The sequence below is a fragment of the Copadichromis virginalis genome, linkage group LG11 (genome assembly GCF_057382275.1).
Source record: "Copadichromis virginalis isolate Kocher_CV1m ecotype Utaka linkage group LG11, C_Virginalis_male_GT1.1, whole genome shotgun sequence".
NCBI classification, from domain to species: domain Eukaryota; kingdom Metazoa; phylum Chordata; class Actinopteri; order Cichliformes; family Cichlidae; genus Copadichromis; species Copadichromis virginalis.
The window spans coordinates 10,760,411-10,784,764 of NC_140628.1; the positions used below are offsets into that span (position 1 = coordinate 10,760,411).

The 24,354-nt window shown below is 41.1% G+C and overlaps 1 protein-coding gene and 2 non-coding genes across 3 annotated transcripts; 2 read left to right on the forward strand and 1 right to left on the reverse strand.

The window, feature by feature from the left end:
* The first annotated feature begins 2,655 nt into the window (after positions 1–2,655).
* limd1a (LIM domains containing 1a) lies at positions 2,656–20,442 on the forward strand. The gene is made up of 8 exons (XM_085473123.1): positions 2,656–4,044; positions 8,709–8,810; positions 13,803–13,870; positions 15,120–15,182; positions 15,754–15,884; positions 16,905–16,956; positions 18,597–18,665; positions 19,216–20,442. Exons 1-8 carry the CDS (start codon positions 2,832–2,834, stop codon positions 19,348–19,350), a joined length of 1,833 nt encoding a protein of 610 aa, XP_085329249.1. The 5' UTR covers positions 2,656–2,831; the 3' UTR covers positions 19,351–20,442.
* Positions 20,443–22,479: 2,037 nt separating this feature from the next.
* trnar-acg (transfer RNA arginine (anticodon ACG)) lies at positions 22,480–22,552 on the forward strand. Its single transcript has one exon. It is a non-coding gene; the product is annotated as a tRNA-Arg (tRNA).
* A 450-nt stretch (positions 22,553–23,002) lies between these two features.
* trnar-acg (transfer RNA arginine (anticodon ACG)) lies at positions 23,003–23,075 on the reverse strand. The gene has a single exon. It is a non-coding gene; the product is annotated as a tRNA-Arg (tRNA).
* Between the last annotated feature and the right edge of the window lie 1,279 nt (positions 23,076–24,354).

Below are 24,354 nucleotides of genomic sequence, written 5' to 3' on the forward strand. Positions count from 1 at the left end.
GGCTGCTTGGAAGCAAAATGTAAAGAAATAAGGAGTGGTTTAAGACGATCCACTCTAGATTATGTTTACTGTGCCGGCTATATCCCTCTCTGTGCAGAGGAACACTTTCTAAGGTGTTTTGTTTTGTATTGAAAGGATCCATGTATAATCTTAGTACAAACACCGATGTCCTCACTGTAAAGCTGTCCAAGGCTGTATCATAAAGCATTGGCCAGTGTTCATTCTTCCTTTGCTGTTCTTTCATCCATCTTTACATGCAGGTTTTTCAAACATATCTATTTATTCCACCTATTTCCATCTAACCAGTCAAATTGTTGTGTCTTGTCACGTAGAGTTGTTACTGCTAATGCTTCAAAGTAAAAGCCGACAATTCCACAAACTGCATCTGCTTTTATGGAAGCGTTAATGCCTTACAACAACAAAAAAGACTTCTGAGCATTAGTTTAAGAATATATGGCATTATCTGCTGTGCAGATTTCATTAACTGCTACATTTTCATTGCTTGTTTACAAAATGCCTTGGCACATATCCTTATAAAAGAGTAACAACAGAGCTTTGGATTCCTGGAAATAATAGTAGTTAGTGCTACTAACTGTCCCCTCTAAGATATGATGTAACCATGAACATGTAGGAAGTCTGAAACCTGGCTTTTTTTGTTTGTTTGTTTATATCCCATTTTTCTCTTTTAATGAGGCTCTAATGACACAATTACCATAACGGGTGAAATTAAATGAGCTCATGTTTTCCAGAGTTATTGTCACCACATGCTTGGATTTTCCCCATAGATATTTAGCAAAGTAAATGCAGAACATAGCAACACCAATATTATGGATGGCACACAGATAATATTCAAAATAGTTTTTAATTTAAGTCAGTCTGGAGATATAATTTTGTCACTTTTATGATGCTTTCTCAAATGTTTAGTTTATTACGTTTTGTACAAGACATCCAGGGTTCAAATCCAGGACACTCACTGCAATTTCATGTCAGAGTGCCATGTTAGCAACATTTTAGATATAAGATTTTGGACATATTCATTAATGTCCCACACTGCATGCTGCAACTGCATCTTTATTTGAAATAAATAATATTTTATAACTTTGTGGATGCTGGTCAATTTATTTAAGCAATAACACATTTGAGCAGCTGCTCTGGTTTGTCCTTTTTCCCCTTCTTTACAGCAATAGTGCTCCCAGCTGTCCTGATGAATGTGTTTAAGGGGTAAGTAAAGCAAGTTAGGCCTCCTGCTTAGGGGGGGGTGATTGCATTACAGTGACTGTTTCTTCAGGCTAAACCTTTTACTTTTATTATGCCACCAGGCTTCATATATATATATATATATATTTTCACAATAACTGTGGCTGTCAGACAATATAAGCACACTCAGGCTTTATGTAGGACGCATAAAATATTTTCTGTCTACACATTATGAGTTTGTCCTGCTGCACCCCAACTCTGCCTCAAATATTCCAGACGGGTCAGGACACAATGCAAAGGGGTTACACTGTGTGTGTGTGTGTGTGTGTGTGTGTGTGTGTGTGTGTGTGTGTGTGTGTGTGTGTGTTTTGCATGAACAGGAATGTGTGATGTCATTCAGCAATAAACAGACAGGCCTGTTAATACCCAAACCACATAAAAACACACCCATGCAGTAGTTACTGTACAGCTTTATGAATATTAAATTACACAGATTGTTATGAGAAGTGGGACTAGTTTAAGCAGTTGTGTCAGGGGCTATACTTTTACTTTTTAAATCTTATTTTACCAATGCTATTTAATAACAAGTAACACGTTACTTTAAGTAATTTCAAGTTCCAGCTTCTGCCTTCTTTTATTTCCATATACAAATTGTCTTCATTTTTTCTACCCTCAACAGTGAACCCGTTATTGTCAGGATTGTGATTGCACCCTGTTGACTGTTTAAATAAAGGCAACAATAACACACGTCCTTCCATGGAAATGTGAAGTTATTAATAACGGTATAAAATGTAAAAAATAAATTTTAAAAAATGTCCAGTTTAAGAACAATAAAACAATGAAAATAAAGATTAGTAGAGGTTAGGGAAGTGGAATGGTATTTTTTTCTTCTTTTTCCTCGAAGAAGAACGGGAATTGAGTCAACTCGGTGATATTTTTAAAGATGACACATGATGTATGGAACAGTTAACAGAATGGATGCCTGCGAGCTGAGCTATTTTAAAACCAGATATATGGTATCTGGTTACATAAATAACGCTGATTAATGGCTGGTGTGTGGGAAAGCTCTTATCTTACTTGTCCTACTTGATTTGAGCGCTGTGCCTTTAAAGGAACAAACTGCTCCGTCGTTAAGTTCCAACTGTCGACCCGGCGGCCACGTACGGCTCGGTGCCCCAGCGGTTCTCCGGCGTTTTGGGTTAACTTCTCTGTTTTTGACTGCTTTCTAGTAGTTTTTCTTTCAGAGGTGCGAAAGACAAAGTTTTTGAATGAAGCTGTAAAGCAGCAACAGCAAGAGGAGGAGGAGGAGAGGGCGGTTTGTGGGGTCGTCCGGGGGTATCGGATCTGGGATCGGCTCACATTTATAACCAGACGGACGGCGGCTTCTTTGGGGCAGAGCTGAGCTTCACGGACGGACAGTTTCACCGAGGAGGACGTGGAGCTCGAACTGTTTGTTTAAAGGACGGGGAAAAGGTCGGAAATATCAGGCGGGAGGGGGAAAGTTTATTTTCTTCTCTCAAGACTGCGAGCTGTTGGACTACTGACTGTAAAGTTTGCGGATATTTGTGTTTAAGCTAGGCTAGATACAACTACTTGCAACTTTACTGAAGCAGAGCCGATACGCATTTTTAAAAATGGATAAATACGAGGATTTAGGGCTCGAGGCGAGCAAGTTTATCGAGGACCTAAACATGTATGAAGCATCCAGAGATGGCTTGTTTCGAATGAGGAGGGATGCGGGAAATAACCCCGACTTTGAAGAGACGAGGAGAGTTTTTGCCTCTAAAATGACTAAAATACACATGCAGAAACACCAGGAGGAGATAGCCAGAAACAACGAGGCCATTAAAATGAACGGAGGTCACAGCAGCATACATTACACCAAAGACAGACCGCCCATCAACAGTTACAGACAGCCGAGTGAAGCTGCTGCGAAGCCCCCACTACTATCTGGCCCTGTGCCGAGCACCGCTGCTGGGAGTCAGTACGCACAGTTTGACGGCCAGAGACACCACACGGGTATCCAGTCTGAACTTCCTACCAGCAGGACTTACGAGTACGGAAACAATTACGACAGTAAGGAGCGCTTGGAGCCCCATTCATACCAGCATACCACCCCTTCCCCGCCTAGCTCTGGAAACCCTTCTCATGCGCGTCACCCAGTGAGCCAGCCGCCTGCTTGGGCCCCATCCAGAGACAGCCAGCCTGCCCCATCTTTGTCTGAGTCTGGGAGCAGCAGTGCATCCCAGCACCTATCCCAGGCACCTTCTACCTTCAACAGTCTTCTATCCCAGCAGAATCAGGCCATTTCTTCACCTGTCAATAGAAGTCCACCATCTCCTGCTGGGCCAGTTAAAGGGTGGGTCGGAGAGCCCTCTGGCTCAGCAAAACCAGACCTGGCGCCTATCCTGCCTCTGAGTGCCTTCACAGGAGGAGCTGAATTGCATGTGCAGCAGCCCTCCACCAAGCCTGCGTCCCATTACACGCCACCGCCAATTTCTAAACCATCTGCCAGCCATAATGGTCCCGTGGCAGCCTCCTCTGTCCTTTCTACAACTTCTGAAACGCCTCAGCCCAAAGCCCGGGTGACATCTTCTGCTGTAAACCCAAGCAGTGTCTCCAAAAGCATCATTCAGGGTCAAGGTCAGAGCCAAATGCCTGCCTGTGGACAGACCAACAGTGCTGAAGCTGAAGTCCCGGGCTCCTCTAAGCCTGTCCAGCTACCCTGTCATTCCGTCCTGACACATCCACCTGAACAAAGTCCTTCAGCAGCTGAAATAAAATTAGAAGCCCTCACTAAGCGACTGGAAAAAGAGATGGATGCCCAGCCAAAGGCTGACTACTTTGGTAAGAATTCAGATTGCAAGTATTAACAAGGGGATTTCTGCCAGTTGGGCAACTGAACCACCAAACCACAGTCCAAAACATAAACCACCATGAGACATGTGAAACCCAGAGCAGAAGAACAACAAAGGGTACATGTGCCAGTGAATGAGGCAAGTTGGTCACTTGCTTCATTCATTGACACGTGTACCCTTTGTCAGCTTTTGTAATCCTTCTGTTGTGGGTTTCTGTTGCAGACGTGCATCTTGTGTGTTTCTTTTTTTGGTGACATGAATACATGCCAACACTTTTTTTTTTTTTTTTTTTGTCTGTGAAACTGCACGTCGACCGATGCCGTGGTGGTCCTTTCCCCCTTTTCCGCTCTGGAATCCAGACGGAATAATTTTCTAATTTGTCATGTCTCATGTAATTGCTTAATTGCCTACCCACAACAAACCCTTTGGCAGTAAAAGAATGTCAGAGGCCAGAAAGAAGACTGTTACCCTCTTATCTCATCTCAGGGAGGTAATTGATTACTATTGAGGCCCTTAACTCTGTACTTAGAGCTTTATCACTTTGGATCTGTGGGGCATTAAGTTTGTAATTGTATTGATGCTCCTCCCTCATCCAGTTTGTTTGATTGACACTAGAATGATGTCACTGACAGAGACCTGTGCTTGCACCCTTTTTTTAAGATTGCACTTTCTGTAAGCACGTTGTCAGGTTTGTGCATGCACCAAGCTCAAGCACATGGAAAACTACAATGTCTCCCATTCAGTTTGATATAAACTTGGGAATATTTGGCATAAAGTGTTTGACCTCGTTATATCGCAAGGAGCACTTAAAAGAAATTCCCAGCTTTCCAGCTCCATCTCTGGAGAATTTTTATATAAATCTGTCAACATTTGAGTAATTACTGCTAACAATTTAACAAAAAGACAAACCAAGGAGTTTATGTGATTGCTTTGGTTTAAGTTGATCAATGTGACTGTAAATGTTAGAATTTGGGTTCATATGAAGAACAAACAAGCCGCTGCTCTCAACTTGTTGAGTTTGGGGGGGAAAAACCCTGCATATTCTGGTTTTCATTCCTCCTGTTGGTGCATGTAGCACTGAAGCTGCTCTCTCCAGACTGCAGGTGCTATCAAAAAATGAATACGCAAAACATGCTGGGGAGAGAAACAAAATACAAAAACAGATGCTTGCCTTTGAGATCAGCTGATAGGCTGTAATCACAGATGCAGATCCTCAGGTGTTCAAAGCCAAAGTCATCTTTGAAAATAGGATTCGAGAGAGAAACATGGTGGGAAGGAAGAGAGAGCAGGAGACCCCGACACACGCACATGTAGCCCACCCATGAATCCTCGCTGGAGGAATTTCCTGCTGGAATGTCACAGATGTAATTCGCCTTCTTCTACCTCACTCCCCCCTCCCAAACGTGCTTATATTGGTGTGTAAGGAAAGATCCTCTGGCATACGCCACAGTCACTGATGAGGTGCACAAATAGCCAACGCAATGTGGATGTGTGGGAGAGCACAGTGTGCAACAGGCCGGGGTTGAAGATTTCAAAATGATGCTATATATGCCTTTATTTTCTCACACACTGTCCTACATAGCCCACACAGTTCCTATATGGAGTTTCCCACCAGACCATGGCTCATCCTCTGAGTCATCACTTTATACCAGAGGTGGGGGGTAAAAACTAGTGTAGGCTATTTTTTACATGCTTAAGTTTCTCCTGAAAAATCCTACTTTTGAGCTCTTTTAATGTTTTAATTTGTAAATCGTTTGTAGTAGTGCTTGAATATCAAGTTACTGATATATGCCTGCATATATTGGGCTATGTTGTTTGCATACTGTGCTGATTGGTACGGAGCCCCTCTGATGACATGGTCCAAAAAATAAATAAATTGTGGACACAAAATACTACTTCGTGCCCACGAAATGGGTATAACGTGCCCATGAAGTACTTATTTGTGGTCACGAAACACTTGACCGATAACCGTGATCCTTCCCAGGCCCTTGCAGTTGGTTGACAATGAAATCTATCCCGGCGTCCAGGTCGTACTTGCGTCTGTAAAGCAACTGGGCTCTCAATATCCTGTTTAAATGTCTCTCCGTAATAATGGTTCCTTGCATTGCAGGCTTTTCAAAATGCATTTGTAGCTCATTCCCAGCCTAAAATAAAACTCATTCATACTGTTTATGTCCATGGTGTATAGGTTTAGTCTAATCTTATGCTACGCAGCTGTCCAGGAATTGTATCAATGTGATGTGTGCACGCTATCTATTTCGTTGCCACAAATGCGTAATTCGTTGCCACGTTATACCCAATTCGTGCCCACAAATTAGCATTTTGTGCGCACGTTATACCTATTTCGAGGGCACGAAGTAGTATTTTGTAGCCACAATTTATTTATTTTTTGTACCATGTCATCAGAGGGGCTCTGTAGATTGGCATTAACTGCAGTTGGAGGTTCTGGGAAAACGAGTTCATTGCCAATGGCTGCACCAAGGGAACACTGAGGAATGTCTGAAGGAAGAGAGTGAGGAATTTAAGAAATGAAGTCTTGAGATACAAAGAGGAGGGGCAGGGGGGTGTCCCAGACGAGTTTAGGGGTGCCTGTGGTGTAGCTTGAATGGATGAGCAGACAGTCTGAGACATTTAGGGACAGGTTTGTGGATGCAGCTTTGTCCTTGGCTGCAAGAACTTGAGAGGAAGTTAGATTTATGGAGGAGTTCTTTCAAGAAAGAAGAAGCAACATCCCAGAGTTCTCCCTGGCCTCTTCCTCTAACTTTCACATACACATCCAGTGGAGAGTTTTTAGTGTTGCGTTAAGATGGAGGATTAATTTATCCCATCTGGCTGTTGAGTGGAAAGCTTCATCTTAACTCTTCCCAGGGATTCTTGGCTTCTGCTCTGGCAGGCCTTTTGGAGGCTAATTTATTTATTTTATTTTTGATCAAGTATGTGACTGGATATCCTCACAAGCTCACATCTGCATGGTTTTGTCTGTGTGCGTGCACTTGTATGTATATGTGCTACAGTAACTGGCAGAAGTTGGTATGCTGTGTCACTTGTCACTTCTGGGTGTGATGTGTGTGTGTGTGTGTGTGTGTGTGTGTGTGTGTGTGTGTGTGTGAGCAGATTATTGTATTGCATTCATGCGTGTGTCTTTTATAGAGTTCATGTGGTGGATGTGTTCATCTAAGTTAATGTAGGTGTAGTTGACTCATGTTAAAGTGAGTGAAGCACAAACTGCAACAGTGAGTAACAGTTTGTTTTGTTTTTTTAAGTTTTAAAACAGGAAAACGAAAGTGACACTACATTTTTAGCCTGTTTTCCCTTGTAGTGCATACAAATCAAACGTAACCCCCCCCCCCCCCCCCCTGAAAAAACAGTGTTCTGTGCTGTATTTGTACCATTTCTTCTGTTTTTGGTTTTGTGTTTTTGGGTTTTTGTGGTTTTAAGAAGACTTGAGATTTGATCTTGACTTATTCAAATAGGGTATTTTAGTCTTCGTATGACTGCTTTATCATGTTTTCATGTAAACAAAGAGCTTACATAAGAGCAACATTCTTTGGCTTTCTAATAATATCCCTCTGTCATCTCTAAATCTTCTTTCCAGCCAGTGGGGCCCCTGATGATGTGCACTCTGTGGTGGCATCAGGAGAGGTTTAGCTGAATTATAAATATATATATGTATATATAGCCCAACTGTATTACTGGAAGTCTGTTTTGAGAATCATTTGATGAGCGCTATTAAATGTAACAGCATGTTTGTGGAGGACACAGTCATATGATGAGTGTTGGATACAATGGAAACAGAAGTTTCTTTGTCAGTGTTGGAGAAGCTGAGCTGTGTTAGGTTGGGCTGGGCTGTAACACTCTTCTGCTGAGCTCCATTTCTTAGTCTCTGGGGAGTTTTACTATTAAAAACACACGCAAATAACCTCATGCCTGCCTTTACTTAACTTCCCCCTCACTAAAAGAGAAACTTGAGGTCTCACTTTCATCCTCCATCGGTGTCATCGCCCTTTCTGTTTTAACAATTAGGTAGTCATATCTCACTGATTGATTTAGCAGCCCATCAGTCAGCAGCGATGGCGGTCCATATGTCAGTTTGCCTTATCATACCATGTCCTACTGTTTCTGCTCAGAGGAGGGTTCTCTGGAAATTCTCTCAATCCTCATGCAGCTCTCGGTATAAATAGTTGCATATTGATCACACGGTAACCTTGTGTTGCTCAGGAGCTGTCCAGAGTCAAGGGAGAGGTTATGTAATGTTCCTGGCGTGCCATCATGTGAAAGGCTTGTTGAAAGGACAGAAATAGTAATCTTCACCCAACGAGAGAGAGAGAGAGAGAGACACTCCCATGTCTTGATATCGGGACACATTAACTGTGTATGTTGTAAAAGTAGGACTGCTCTGATTCTTATCAGCTCTTTTATTAATAGACTTCTAAGTCTTCAAGCCAAGTCAAATAAGCAAATACTGATGTGTTTCCCCTTTCAGTCTAAACCAGCTTCCTGAAGTTTTCTCTTCTCTCTCTCCAGAAACTGATGAAATAACCTTTTGTTTTTATATTTGAAATTAATATCGTGTGCTGTAGTAACATGAATTTACCTGAACCGTGACAGCCATGTTGGTTAAATGTGTGTCTTCTTGCCTGTGTTCTGTTCCAGGGCCGTGTGTGAAGTGTAATAAGGCAGTGCATGGAGCCAATCAAGCCTGCCAGGCTATGGGTAGCCTCTACCATGACAACTGCTTCACTTGCAGCGCCTGTAGTAAGTACACACAAACTCCCGTGTGCCGCATACTCTCACTTTTGCTCCCATTTAAACACTTTTCTCCACACATAAAGCTGCTGTCACCTCCTAACTAACAGGCTGCCAAAGAAGCTCTACTCTTGAATCAAAGTGGTACCTTCTTCTTTGCTCATTCACTGCCCCCAAGCAAAAACATGCAATTATTTAGGGATTACTGTCCTCTGCTGCTAGTGTTTGGTTTCTGGGTGTGCCAGTCACTCGTTCAGCCCAGACAAAGGCATACTAAAAGTCTTTTTGCCGGCCTAATTCATCTGTCTTTCAACAAGCTAGCTTTTCGAATAATACTTAGTGTCTCTCTGAGTGTTTTTAAGGAGTTCAACTCTTAAACCTACATCCACACTTGGGAGGAATGTGTGCTTTGTGGCACATGGACGGAAACAAGAGTGGCTTGTTTCACACTGGACCGGTTGGCTACAGGGTTTATTTGTTCAAAGATGCTTTGGCATCGACTTCAAAAACTAAATCTCTCATTTGTTTGTGTGTTTCTTTAAATATTGCTTACCGGGGGCAGATACAGTTTTTCAACTTTGAGTTTAAATGAAAAGTGTGGGAACGGCCGCACGTATAGATCCTGTGGATTCTATCAACGTTGTGCTAAATAATATTTAAAGGGTTTAGTTTACTTTGTCGCTTTCGACCTATTACTTATGGTTTGTGGTTGACCTGTAGCTAGATGTTAATTTCCTTCCCCCACTAAAGCATGACCTCACTCATGGCTTCAACCATTAAAATCTCTGTCCCAATTATCAGATCATGGGTATGCAGGGTATTTGTGGCACTCTGGAGATCTCTGCCAAGGCTCATTATTCTGTACCACTGCTGACCTTTCTGGTTATACACTCAAATGTGTAATTAACACCTCTATTTCCCTTTACCCTCCGTCATGTTTGTTTGTGAGGAAAATGGTGTAGCTGAATTATGATAAGAGATGCATAATATTGCTGGGTTTAGCAGTATCTTGTAGACCTGATTTCAGACATGGATCTCATTAATTTTTATGTTCCTTCAGACATGTATGTAACAGTATGGATTTAAAGGAGCTGCCAAAAATGCATCAAAAACGAACGCAAGTTGCAAATTAGAAACAGTGCATGAGATAAGATTTTATCTGTTAATGTGTTAAAATATAACAAATCATGTTTTTAAGGAACTGAGCATTTCAAAGTAAGTAAGAGAGATGGGCACAGTCCTAATATAGCTGTACCTAGTAACATTTATACTAGTAAGAAGTGACAACGGCGCTCATTCAGGCATGAAGACGATTAACGGAAAGGACTGCATGTCTCTAAGGGTTTACATGGTGGCTCAGAGTGTAGCTGATTCCTGAAGTGGTGGGAGAAAGTTTACACAGCACATACCTCTCATGGCTTGTTACAAGCGAGGGCATTAGGGTTGTGTTTGCTCCGAGCGGCCCCAGGGGAAAGCATCTCATCTGGGGAGGAATGCAGGCATGGGGGCCCTCTGTAGCCCCAGCTCCAGGAGGACAGTAGGCGCTGTTGTGTTAGCTGGGAGTACAGTGTGAGACAGGGAGACCATTTACCACGCAATACAGAGCCAGCACACAGGAACATAACGAAAAATATAAATGCATATGTAATACTTGCTGCATAATCGAGTCAGCTACGCAGTACTCATGTATTAAGCATTGCCCCTTTTTTTTTCTTTTTTTTCTCCTGTCTCCAAAATGTGTGTGTCAGCATAACTGCTACATGTGTTGAGTTGCATAAGATTTTATGACCATGAACCTCCTTCTAGGCTTTCAGTCTACCAATCTGCCCCCCCCCCCCCCCCCCCCCCCCCCACACACACACACACACACACCCCAGGTGACTGTGAAAGGCAGGCGGACATTCCTGGTGGCCAAGAGCGCTCAGGCTGCACGTCTGAGATTCAGCACTTCGCTGCAGGGGTCTTCCTTCTAGTTTAATCATTTACTGTTTACAGACATTTAAAGGTAAAAACACAGTTTCAGTTAGAGAGAAAAAGCCCAAGTTTTACTTCTCAGATGGTCTGTGGAACTGTTTAAAAAAAAAAAAAAAAAAAAAAAAAAAAGTGTAATTCAGAAGAAAAAAAATTAAAAACAGCTTCTTAAATTTATATGCTTGGAGACACTCAGGAAAACTTGCATCTGTAGAGTTAATCTTGATGGAAATAAAAAGGAAATTGTGGTTGTTGTGGTTTGTTTTTCACATTTATTTTACTATGATAGCCTAGAACTGCAGCAGTGACGCAAAGAACAGTGATAAACAGATTCTGCTTTCTCGATATCAGCCCATAATACAAGTCAGTCTGCAGGCTCTGGAGGATACAAGCCAGGATCCTATTGGTCCTTCAGTTTGCTGGTATGTTAACATCTGGAGGCTACATTTTCAGGGTCTTGACCAAACAACCGAAGTTCAAAGAAGTCTTAAAAATACTCATTTTCTTTGTAAATTAAAAGTACATCAGTGATTTCATAGAACAGGAAATGATTTTAAGGTGAGAACAATCTCTGACATGTCACAGTTGAGGACCTGATTCGTTGAGGTTGAGGCTTGATTGGGAAGTCATGGCAGGGTCATTAGGAGTTGCTCATTTTCTGAATGGGATCACATGAGGGAATTCATAGATTTGCTTAATTAGAACCGGCCCTGTGTTTTGGCTCTGTCCCTCAGGTGTTTTACATTTTTATGAAAGCGCCGTAGTCGTCGTTTCTTGTGCTTTTCAAACCGTCACTGCTGACTCCTGACTTTAATTAAGCTCTTATCTTTGTGCAAAGCCTTCCCTCTGTGACTCACTTAAAAAAAAAAAAAAAAAAGAAGAAGAAGAAGAATGTGAAGAAGAGGAATGGTCCATAATTCACTTTCATCCCCTTCATCCTTCCCTTTTTCCTTTAGGGACACAGTTCCAGGACTATCAGTAATTACTCACGGCCAGTTCCCCACCTTGGTCTGATCAGAATGACTTTGCTCTTCTTTAGGTAGTCTAGGCGACACTTTGGTAATGCATGGTCATTTTTACTCAGTTAAAATGGGATCATGAACTTGTAAATTCCTGAAGAAGTTAATGTGCTACCCAGTGAAAAATAGAAATCATGAGGTTTCATGGTTTAGATCTCATTTTACTTTTTATTCCAGCTCATTGCTTCCAAACAGTCCAGTTATGACTTTAAATCGTCAAACAATTAGCTGAAAGATGAAGCAATGAGAAATCATTTTCCGAGAAAAAAGCCCCAGTACTTATTCTATTCAATTCAATTCTTTATTTATTTGTCACATGTAGTTATAGCTGGTACAACATACAGTGAAATGTTTTTTCTGGCTAAAAAAGTACTCCCCCCGACTGTGCAAACATGCTAAAAAGGATTTTACATAAGCTAAGAAAAAAAGGAAAAGAAACAAAAGTTAAAAGTAAAAAAAATATATAAAAAAACAATGTAAAAGTCCATATGTTTGTGCTTATAAATATATATCCATGACGTGCAAGATATTGCACTGTAATGATTTGAATGAGAAGACTATAAAAATATACATATTTACATAGTACAGATGTATATAATAAGGTACGGATAAGGTTCAGAGAAGAAAGATAAAGTGCAAATTATGTACTGTGTGTGAGATTGTCCATCATGTTGTCCGGTTTGTGTTTTGGTTGAGGAGTCTCACAGTTTGTGGGTAAAAACTCCTCCTGAACCTTTCTGTTCTTGTTTTCAGGCTACAGAGGCGCTTCCCTGACCTCAGTGGCCTGAACAGTTTGTGGGCGGGATGGCTAGAATCCCTAATGATCCTGATGGCCCTGGATCTGCACCTTTCAGCATAGATGTCCTGCAGTGCTGGTAGAGATGTTCCCATAGTGCGTTCAGCTGTGCGCACAACCCTCTGCAGGGCTTTCTGTTGCTGTACTGTGCAGTTCCCGTACCACACCATGATGTTGTTGCACAGGATGCTCTCAATGACACCAGTGTAGAATCTCCTCTGTATATTCTTGGAGATCTTAAACCTCTTTAGACGCCTCAGGTGATAGAGGCGCTGTCTGCCTTTACTAATGAGGAAGTCCGTGTGTGTACTCCAAGTGAGGTCCTCGTTGATGTGGACACCGAGGTATTTGAAGTTGGAGACTCTCTCCACATTCTATCATGAAAAGGCTTTTTGTTTTTGTTAATTGGTATAGGTTAGGATGTGGATCTGTCTCCTGGAACAAGTAGACTGGTTACACAAAAAAAAGTAAACAGATTGTGGGATGGAGCCTGAGAGATAAAGAAGACTGCGGTTCACTAAGGTGAACCCCTCCCTCTCTGCTGTCCCCTCCCTCATCTCCCCACTTCCAAAATCCGAGGAATGTTCTTTCTTCCTGTGGGACCAGGGCAGGCGTAGCTATGTGAAGCACACAAGGGCTTGGTACGTGTGTTTTGACAAAAAGTAAGCATACCCAGCATATGTAAGGACATTGGATAGGAACAAAGAAGAGCAGTGCATTATTGGAGGATTTGGCCTATGGTGTCCATGACATTCAACAGGGCACTCTTTAATCAGTTTACCTGTCCAATAATTAGATTTAATGAGCCCTTTATCTGCACGTGTTAGATCCAGATGTGTTCCTTGCCTGATCTGTGCCACAGTAGTGTTATATTAAGACACCAAGACACTGTGAATCCCTGAATTTGATTAATCTGCTTGGAATTCAGCAGGACGTAATGAATACTGCAAGACGGCCCATTACCTTTTGAATAGCTGTAATTAATCACTACATTCTTAATGCCTTAGTCGTGGTGTAACTATTTTCTGAGATGAAGCTCGTGGCTCATGTAAGACTTTCCAGTATGACAGTTCAACTTTCTGTCGTTAAGTTATCTTTTCAAGCCTGTTCTAAACTGCCTAACGTTCGTATTTCAGTAAGAGGGAATAAGACGATTTTGTTAGTCAAAGCTGTGGACAACTTTGATGCTAATAGACTGTTCTCTCTGTTCTGCAGGTCGAAGACTGAGAGGGAAAGCTTTCTACTATGTTGGAGGGAAGGTTTTCTGTGAAGAAGACTTCCTGGTGAGCAGTCGATAAAGAGTCAATATTTAGTTTTCTTAAACTGGATTTTATGGTCTGATAACCATCACTGGGACTTAAAAATGCAAAAAAAAAAAGCATTAGATTTAGTTTAGATGCCAGTCAGTATCCTTCTGTCATGGCTCATTTCTAAAATCAGATAACTTTGTGATTTGCCTAAAATACCAGAAATCACAGGTTCCCACCATTTGTGCGCAAGATCGCCAGTTCAAGACCAGAAAGAGACGAGTGTCCCAAAGAGCGTTGCATCAGGAAGGGCGTTCGGCATAGGAATGTCTGCCAAATCAAATATCCCTCCACTGTGGCGACCCCTTGTAAATAAGGGAGCTGCTCAAAGAAGTTTTTTTTTGTTGGGTTTTTTTTTGGGGGGGGTGTACATCGTTCCTTAATCCAACCCATGATCATTGAAAACTGCTTCATTCCACTTGAATGCAAATGGCAATCAGAGACATGACCTTCTGACAGAGTTTAGAGAATTTCCAGTATTCAATGTGAATAACTTCCTTAAAATGAGACTGGAAAGAGGTCTGTTACTGGAGAAACAGCTTTCCTACTGCTGATGGGTTGGAGGGCAGTCAGGCCAATTGGACCATCAGAGTATTCCCACGTGTACTTTGCAAAAAATTGAAAGAACATTCCCTGTGCATAATCATGGATGCATTCAACTCAATTAAAAGCCTAAGTTAGAATTTGTCATGAATTTTTTTGTCTGCGTTTTACAGCTGGTGTTTATGTTGCGTTCATGTGAAAAGTATTTTACAAATTCATTCTTGCTCTCTCAGCAGCCCTGTGTCTGTTTACCCCGCGAGCCCTCTCTGTGTAAAACCTCCTGTAATTGCCCTTCCACCAAAAGCTCGTAGCTTCTCAATTAAAATCAACATTTATACTGACTTAAATTTGCTCCGGCTTTGCTCTCTGTATGAAGTGGTGATATATGCATATGTATTCTGCCAGGCCTGTACGTGTGCACTGTTCTCACTGATATTTTCCTACATAATATTTTTGAAATACTTAAATATACTCAAAACAAACTACACTGTACTGACTTTGTGACTAAATCGGAAAAAATGTCACTGAAGCAAATGTTACTGCAACAAACTGTAGAGATGGTTTTAGTTCAGCTGCCCAGATGGCCTGGGATTTGGCCTAGGGTAAACACTGTGGAGCTGTTGAGGGGTTCTATTGTGAGAAAATCCGTTAATAAACCATATTTGTGTTTTCTCTGTTGTAGTATTCTGGTTTCCAGCAGTCTGCAGACAAGTGCAACGCCTGCGGACACTTGATCATGGACATGGTAACTGTTGGGTTCCTCTCGTCAGCTGAATGGGCTTCTGTGTGATTTTTGTGTGTCAGAGTCTGGTGATCTCGGCACTAAACGTGGTTACTTCATCCTAAATGAGCATTCAGTGCACACATCTGGATGATGACTTAATAAAGAGCGTTGGCTCTGTGTCTTTGTCTGTCTCCTCAAACACAGACACACAGGCTTGTGGTTTAGAAACACCCCGATGTGATGTCATCACAAGTCAGGAAGTAAAGTATTTCTGTTGGCATGAGTCTGCATATGTTAACCATTCAGTAGGCTGAGTAAAGGAGATTTCTTAGTTTTTCTTGCTGTAAATAAAATGTGTTAAAATTGGGTCAATCTTTGTGATTTGTTTGGTAGGTAAGCTTGCTTCTTGTATTTTGCTGAGTTATTTGTCTTAGACTATTCTGGGCTGTGATGATGACTCAGTTAACCCACCAAAATGTTCTCTCTTTTTTTTCCTTTTGTTTTTTTTTTTGTTTTTTTTTTTGTTTTTTTTATATGATGACCATTCAAAATACCAAGAAACATGAAGCGTGTTACTCATTCCTCTCCATAGATCCTGCAGGCCCTCGGGAAGTCGTACCACCCAGGCTGTTTCCGCTGTGTCATCTGTAACGAGAGCCTTGATGGAGTGCCCTTCACTGTGGACACCGAAAATAGGATCTACTGTGTCAAAGACTACCACAGGTGAGTGTCGCTTGTTACACAGTAATTAAAGGAGCACCTGGATTTGTCTGGGGTGGATTTAGTTTAAAGTGACGCTGGGAAAACATGTCCAGGTTTCATGTTCCAATTGAACTCACTAGCACAGCCCTTTAACTTTCCTCTGCTATGGCGGGATCAGGTTGAGAAGGCCTGCACGGGTTGACTAAATTTCCCTCTGCCACATGTGGCAGACACATGAGAAGTTTATTCTGGCAGGGGGCAAGAGAGAGAGGGGGAGGGAGGAAAGAAAATATCACTGTCCAGTTAGAGGTGTGACTAGTGGCACAGAGCCATGGCTCTTCCCATTATTGGACATAATCTGCAATACAAGTAGGGGTCTGAAAGGTTTTATGTATGAATCCATGTGTGGGAACTGTTAACCACTTTGACAAACTGCAATCACATTTGAATGTGCAGCACCTGTAAAGGCTCGCTCTCCACAGCGGCTCTGCAGTTCCAGCTGTTTTTTTTTTTTTGTTTTTTTTCCTGCTGGGACAGCATGTACAGCAGAACCAAGCACGTGGCCGATCTCTGCCTGGCAGCCCCCAAATGTTCTCTACGCTGATTAAATCAGACAAGCCTTATTGTGTATACAGCTATGTGACTTTTGGCCACAGTCATGCCCATCCACACTGAGAGACCCTTTGTTTTTTCCTCAGACTTCCAGGTGCCTGCCACGTGTGTGGAAATAATGAATCCAGTTTGCGCTTTAATTTTCTACTCGTTCTTGGATTTGGGGAATCACGTGTGTGAAGTGAAGCCAGCACATCTGCAGACCTGGCATTTCCTTAGCTGAATCAGGAGGCGGGGGGGGGGGGTGTAACGTCTGGTAAAGGGACACTGCATATGAACTGTGATCTTTAAAGTCTGGATAGAGTTCATTTTAATTCAGCTCATTTAGTTACTACATTTACCTTAGTCGTTACAGTTTTGTTTTTTTGTTTTTTCAGTTAAGTTTTAAAAAAGTCTTTAAAAGTTTCTCTTTCCATCTTACTTTCCCAGGGTCCTTGCACCTAAATGTGCTGCCTGTAACCAGCCAATCCTGCCCTCAGAGGTAAGCTATCGCCACCTTGTTTTCTCTGCTGTTTTACTTGGGTAACATCAGCAATGTGCATTTGAACATTTTGAGCTTTTCTCAAAAGAAAACACCAAAAAATACTTTGTCCTGGGTTTAAAAAAAATAATAGGTGGTGAACATTTAGTTCCACAAACGGCCACTTGAAAAACGCTCAACTACACAGTAGAATCAAACGTGTTTACAGCCTGTGACACACAAACTGTTTTGCTCTTTCTGTAAACTTAAACCAACAACTGTCACATGCAGCAGGACGTTTTTAAATCACTCCTCCCGTTAACAAATTGTTTACTAAGTTTGCTAATGTTAGCTGATAAATTATCAATCCTCTCTTTTGTGCATATTTGTTCATTTGTAAATCAAAAAAGTGAAATTAAAAAAAAAGATGTCCAGTTGGCTACTCATCCCTTTATATATGCAGGTGTTAATTTAAATTACCATATCAAACTGGCACAACACAAATCATGTTTTTATACCCACATAAGATATATTTTAGTTATACAAAGGGTGGGAAATTCTTTGGTTACATCAGTTAAAAATAAGTGAAAGACAACCATACAGTATAATAAGCAGCTTAAATCAATCAAATAAAATATGACACAAAAAACGCCTGTCTCAATAAGGTAAAAACTAATCTGGGTAGAAATCCAAGTAAATATAATTTCATATTAAAAATGTAATTCATAATATGGTATGAGAGACCTGTATGCCTGGAAGTGCACAGACAGTAAAGAGAATAAATAAAATGCGATCAAGGCCACTAGCCAGAGTAAACTGGGCACCGTTCATAGTAAACACCTTCATCTCTACACCATAAGGACGCAGCTTTGTTGGTTAAAAGCAGCGCTGACATTTGAACTCCTCTATGGCAGCTTCAAATACCTTACTTCTCTGGTGACTGGACAATATCTGAAATATTTATTTAAACTTCAGATCCACTCAGTGGTTACTGTAGGCAAGCTGGACTGTGTTGTAGCACATAGGTGCTGAGAAAATTACTCAGTATCCAGATAAGTATATGTAATTTGGAGCTGAAATGTGAACCTGTGTACAGGATATGATCATAAAGTGCCAGGTTTTTATCTTTACTGTAGAGAATGATTAGCTCAGGTTCACAGGAGGGCAAAGACTGTGAGAAGAACCATAAAGCTAAGATGACTAAGAAACTGTAGGAGTAGAGCATGATCAGCTATTTTTACACATGGACTGTCATTCAGTAAGAACGTGATTGATTATAAATCCTTAAGACCCAAACACAGAGCTCAAGTTTCAAGCTGGTCAAAACAATGTGAGGGCTCATCTGAGTTATCGTTTGACGGGAGGGAGAAATAAATTGAGTACATTCACAACATGGAATGAAACTGCTCTGATACTGGAGCAACCAGTGGCAGTCATGTCTCAACACTCGCCAAGATGATTGCCAAGCACTTGAGCTCCAAAGTTGTGATGCAGAGGAGTTACAGATCATTCAGCTCGTGGCTTGCATTGACGTCCCTGGGCTTCTTATCGATCTTTTGAAGCTTTTGTCAAACTGAGAAGTTGAACAGAAGGAGAGAGTGGAGCATTTTCTAGTGATATTACCTTCAGTGGTTTGTTTGGGTTTTTTTGTTTTTTTCCAGGGGTCTGATGAAACCATTCGAGTAGTATCCATGGACAAAGACTATCATGTTGAATGTTATCACTGTGAGGTAAGTAAAAACACCTCGAAATGTAAAATGTGTGTGTTTTAGTGGCTCTTAGCCAGTCGCTTTCTGAATAGCTCATTAAATGAAATTATAATGAGTAGATCCCCGATCTTAATTACAGTCTTGGTAATTATGCTGTGCTGAGCAGAGCAGGTATGCAACACCTCATCATCACCATCTGATCATTTTCTCAAGTACCCGTTGTTTGTTCTTTTGCATGATTGACAGCTTCTTTTTTTTTTTTTTTTTCTCATAATCACTGAGCTGTGAGAAGTGCCTCTGTGTAACTACTGGATGGTTTCTTCTCAGCTTTTTTATTTTTTTTATTTTTAAGTCTTTCAGGTTGTTCAAAACACAAAATCTAGTGTTAGAAACATTTCTTTCAAGAAATCTTGCAGCACAAAAGAAAACCCCTGCTGACCAGAGCCATTATTGCTGTCAAATCTTCCAAGATCAATACAGAGCAACAATCACACCCTTTGTCAACTGTTCTATCTGCTGAAGCTCACTCAGTAGACATGTCTCAGCCATGTTCCTGCTTTATGCTGTGCAGGACTGTAAGATGGAATTGAACGATGAGGAAGGTCACCGCTGTTACCCGCTGAACGGACACCTTCTCTGCCACTCCTGCCACCTGAAGCACATCCAGCCTGGCCGCTCCTCTTCAGTCGCTGCTGCCTCCTACTAACAGCGCTCCAGGTGGTGGGAGACACCTGATGGATCGGAGAAGGAACTGCAAAATATGGACTTCGGGAATTTATTTGCAATTCTTGTTGTAAAGGATTGAGACGTCCTGAAATATAGTTTGATATGTATATTGACAGGAATGTCAATGAAGTGTCCTTTATGCAGAATCCAATAATGAAGTACTGCAATGCACCAAAACCCTACTTTAAATGAAGCATTGCATGCAGACTTTCCAGAAGTGTTGTCATATTATAGATTTTCTTTGTGTAAATATGAAATGCCTTGGTTGTGTAAATATCCTAGACTGTGTGCCTTCAACTTCGCCTCCAAACTTCTGCTGTTAATTTCAACATTTAGTTACATCATATAATAACTTAGACACATCTGTGTCACACGAGAATAAAACGATACTTAATTCCAGGGGTATAAGAGACGGGCATCATGGCACTGAAAGAATCCTGAATTGGAATCTCTGGAATGATTTGGCAAAACCAAAGATTGGAGTGGAAGTATAACTCTGAGGGGGAAATGTGTGTTTGTTTGTTTGTTTGTTTTTTTAACCCTTATTTTGGGATAAATCCTGCTAACATCAATGGGTTTTTTTCTTTTAAATGTCCCAGTGACCACTGAAATTAAAGCTAATTTACAGGATCCTTCAAAATAATTTCCCAAATGTGTTTTATCAAGTGAGAGACTTGGTTATACTGTTAGTCTGTTCTAAGCACATGGAGAAATAGAAGTGAGTTTTCTATGCACCTATGACAATGCTGGTATTAGAACTGTAGATCATTGCATTTTTTTTTATAAATATTTATATATACTGTAGGCCTATAATCATTTGTCTGTTTTATTTTTTGGGCAATTCCCCTTTAAATAGTTATTTCCCTTCCAGAACATTTTCGGTTTGATGCTTTTTGCCATCCATATTTCATTCATATACTAACTTAATGCTTGCTTGCTTGACATTTGCAGTCCTTATTTTGTAACCAACTGTGTTCTGTTTGATTGTTGTAAAGGAAATATTTAATTAATAAAATACAACAAGCCAAATTTGATTTAGACTATTAAATTGCTATTTCAGACCCCTTAACAAGCGTCTCCTGTTGCTTTTTCACCGTCGTTATTTATTACTGATTAATTATATTAAGCTGACAAACAGGCTAACAGTGTAACTTCTTCAACATTGGCTGATATCCATTCAGCATAGATGCTGGTGCTAAAGAACAACAGGTATCTGATTGCGTTGCCTGTGCTTCAGCCAGACCACGTTTGTTTACAGAGCCCGCACCACTGTATCCAGAGGACAAGTGGGGCTACGACTGTATGCTGAGGCTGACTAAAAGTGCAGTGAGTACTGGCAACTGCACTCTGTTGTCTAGTCTTTTTCCTCTAATCCCAAAGCAGACAACAGTGGGACCAATTATGTCAAGACAAGGCAACTATACATGTTTTAAGTTTTCAACGGATGAGGTAAAGTACGAATTGGGAGAAATTGACCCAAGCTGGTGTGCTGTCACACTCATGGGAAGAACCACCAACAATGTAAGTGACCCAAACACTCTGATTGGAACATGGGCTAGAAGTGGGTTGTATTATTACTGTGGACACCGCACTCTTTTGGTTCGGGTTCCTCTGGGAAGTGAGGGGGCATGTGCTATGGTACGGCTGGGAGCTCCACTCACACTGATCAGAAACCAGGTAAAAGCCCTACCACAACACAACACATGCACTTTAGCTGCCAGACGTAAGAGACACATTTTGGCAAAGAGAGGGACCCAGGGGGCACATGCGTATGACCCAAGATTGAATTCACCCACCTGGATTGACTCAATAGGGGTGCCCAGGGGAGTTCCAAATGAGTATAAACTAGCAGACCAAGTAGCTTCAGGATTTGAAAGTATATTCATCTGGGTAACTCCAAACAAGAATGTTGATTGCATAAATTATGTCCACTATAACTTGCTGAGACTCTCTAACCTAACCAGAGATGGCATGGAGGGGTTTGCGGAACAGTTGGGTCCGACCTCGCTGATGGGAGTGCAAAATCAAATGGCCCTTGACATGTTGTTGGCGGAGAAAGGGGGTGTATGTGCCATGTTCGGAGACGTGTTGTACCTTTATCCCCAACAACACTGCCCCAGATGGCTCAGTAACTCAAGCTCTGGAAGGGCTGAAAACTTTGTCTAAAACTATGCATGAACACTCAGGAATCGACAACCCGCTGGAGAGCTGGATGACATCCGTCTTCAGACAATGGAAAGGGTTTGTGATGTCTGTAATGCTTTCTATTGCATTATTTCTAGGGATATTGGTGACTTGTGGTTGTTGTCTCATTCCTTGCACCAGAGGATTGTTGGAAAAGGTAATCACGAGGCCAGTGGACCCCGGAGCAGTGACCCCGGTGTCCATGATGCCATTGATGGAGCTAGAAGTAACTGAGTTCTGTAACTTCTGAGCTACAGAAGGTTAAAACTGCATACATGCCTACAAAACACATATAATACATACAATCTAGAAACAGGCCTGAGCAAAGGCCTGAATGCATTCAGCAACCTGTTGCATTTGAGTTTGCTTAGTAACAGGTGACAGAAGATGTGTCAGAGAGGAGGACAAGTCCACGGGGGCCTTCAGGACCTGAAGTCATCGCCATATTTGGAAAAGATCTAAAAGCTGAAGGACAGTAGGTTTCAAGAACTGGAGTTGGAAGCCCCTAGTCTACACACATTCTCTTTAGGCGCAGGCAGACTGGCTGGCTAAAAAAAACGCAACAAGGAAGAACTCGACCCTATGATCTTCTGATTTGTTTAGGCGCCGTGTTCACTAGCTCTGAAAATAAGCACGATGGCGTCACCTGCTGGCATAGAGAGCAACTAGGCCGAGTTTTTTCTCATTAAGTTGTAACTACTACTATTTATTCATTTAACAGTTATTGTTCTTTTTAATGTTATACTTCAACCCGTTCTCACTCCCAAAGCGTAACATTTTACGCTAGGTGACAAATCGTCACCATATTACGTTTTCGGCTACCCACCACGTTCCTAAATGACGACCTCGAAAAAGAACGAGTAAACCTAGACTGCAAATACTTACACTGTTGTGAAATAGGAAGTTCTCGAGTGGAAACCGTCGTGGGCCAGTGGCGCAATGGATAACGCGTCTGACTACGGATCAGAAGATTCTAGGTTCGACTCCTGGCTGGCTCGCTCTTTTCCACTCTCCTCATATGTAAATTTAAGAAAGCTTCCTTGTTTTACTTTCACTTCCGTAGAACGAATTACGTCTCCATCTCCACGAGATCGTAGGTATTGTGATGGTTCTGACACAACCTCTAATAGTTATAACAATAATACTTATCTGTGTTTATCCAAGAAACTTTGTCTTCCCCCAAACAACCAAACTGAACTGAAGCTGTACTTGTTGCCAAGAAAATTGACTGATTGATAACTGATCGATTTTGATTCTTTGTACCACATTGAATTGGTCAAATCTTTCTAGAAATTCCAGCAAGTTCAGGCAACAGGCCTGCCTCTTTATTCTTCTGGTCACTAGCAAACAATATAATCAATACATCCACTATTTCTTGGAATTATACATCTCTAGCAAGTCATCCAGCATTTAACTCTTATATAAGAGAATGAAGGCTAAAAATACGACGAGCCAGCCAGGAGTCGAACCTAGAATCTTCTGATCCGTAGTCAGACGCGTTATCCATTGCGCCACTGGCCCACGACGTGACAGACTCAGTGCACACCTGCAATTCGTTAGCGTACCACTCTTCCTCTCTTACTTTAAAAGGCTCCGTTGGTCAGCAGATGTCGCTGTTGAGCTTTACACAAATAAGGTGGCAGGACGTCTCAAACTAATTGTCGAACACACTTTTTTCTCAATATACTGACTTTAATCTCAATTATGAGATTAAGTCTGAGAATTCTAAGGTTAATCTCAGAGAAAAAATTCTGAATTCTGAGAAAAAGTCAGACTTTTTTCATAAAAATTCTGGAAAAGAAAAAAAGAAAGAAAGACGTGGCTACTTTTTCTGTCTTTCTAGTGGTCCTAATCCTCTTCCATAAGAACAGGCTAATCAGACAGAAACACTAGTTACATTTCGTCACAGAGTGCCCACCACAGCAATAAACCAGGTAACTACACTCCCAAAGGCAAACTAATATTAATGGTTTATTTTCACCATCTTTCGCTAGCTCACCTAAATTAACCAATCTGTGTCTAACCACACAGACTAGTCCCGCCTTCTAAATCGGCAGCTAAAACTAATGTATCACTTTGGTGATTAAGGTGAAATAAAGGTGAAATGTGGATAAAAAGAGATTAATTCTGAGATTAGAATTCTGAAAAAAAGTAAAAATTCCAAGAAAAAAGCCAAAATTCTGACTTTAATCTCAGAATTCTAAGAAAAAGACACAAATTCTGAGATTAATTCTGAGAATTATGAGATTGATCTCAAATTTCTGAGATTAGAATTTTGAGGAAAAAAGTCAGAATTCGGAGATTAAAGTCATAATTCTGGAAAAGAAACAAAAAAGAAAGACGTGGCTACTTTTTTGTCTTTCTAGTGGTCCAAATCCTCTTCCATAAGAACAGGGTAATGACAATACAGAAAGAAACACTAGTTACATTTCGTCACAGAGTGCCCACCACAGCAATAAACCAGGTAACTACACTCCCAAAGGTAAACTAATATTAATGGTTTATCTTCACCATCTTTCGCTAGCTCACCTAAATTAACCAATCTGTATCTAACCACACAGACTAGTCCCGCCTTCTAAATCGGCAGTTAAAACTAATAAAGGTGAAATGTGGATAAAAAGTTGCTGGAAAGGTGCCAATGTTGTTTTACCAGCTACAAATATCCATCACTACCTGAGCATACTATTACAACAGGCTTTTAAAGATTTATTAATAATATTAAATATTATTATTTATTAATTTAATAAATATTGGTTATTTATTAACCAATGACTTGGTGTTTTTTCTTTAACATGTTATA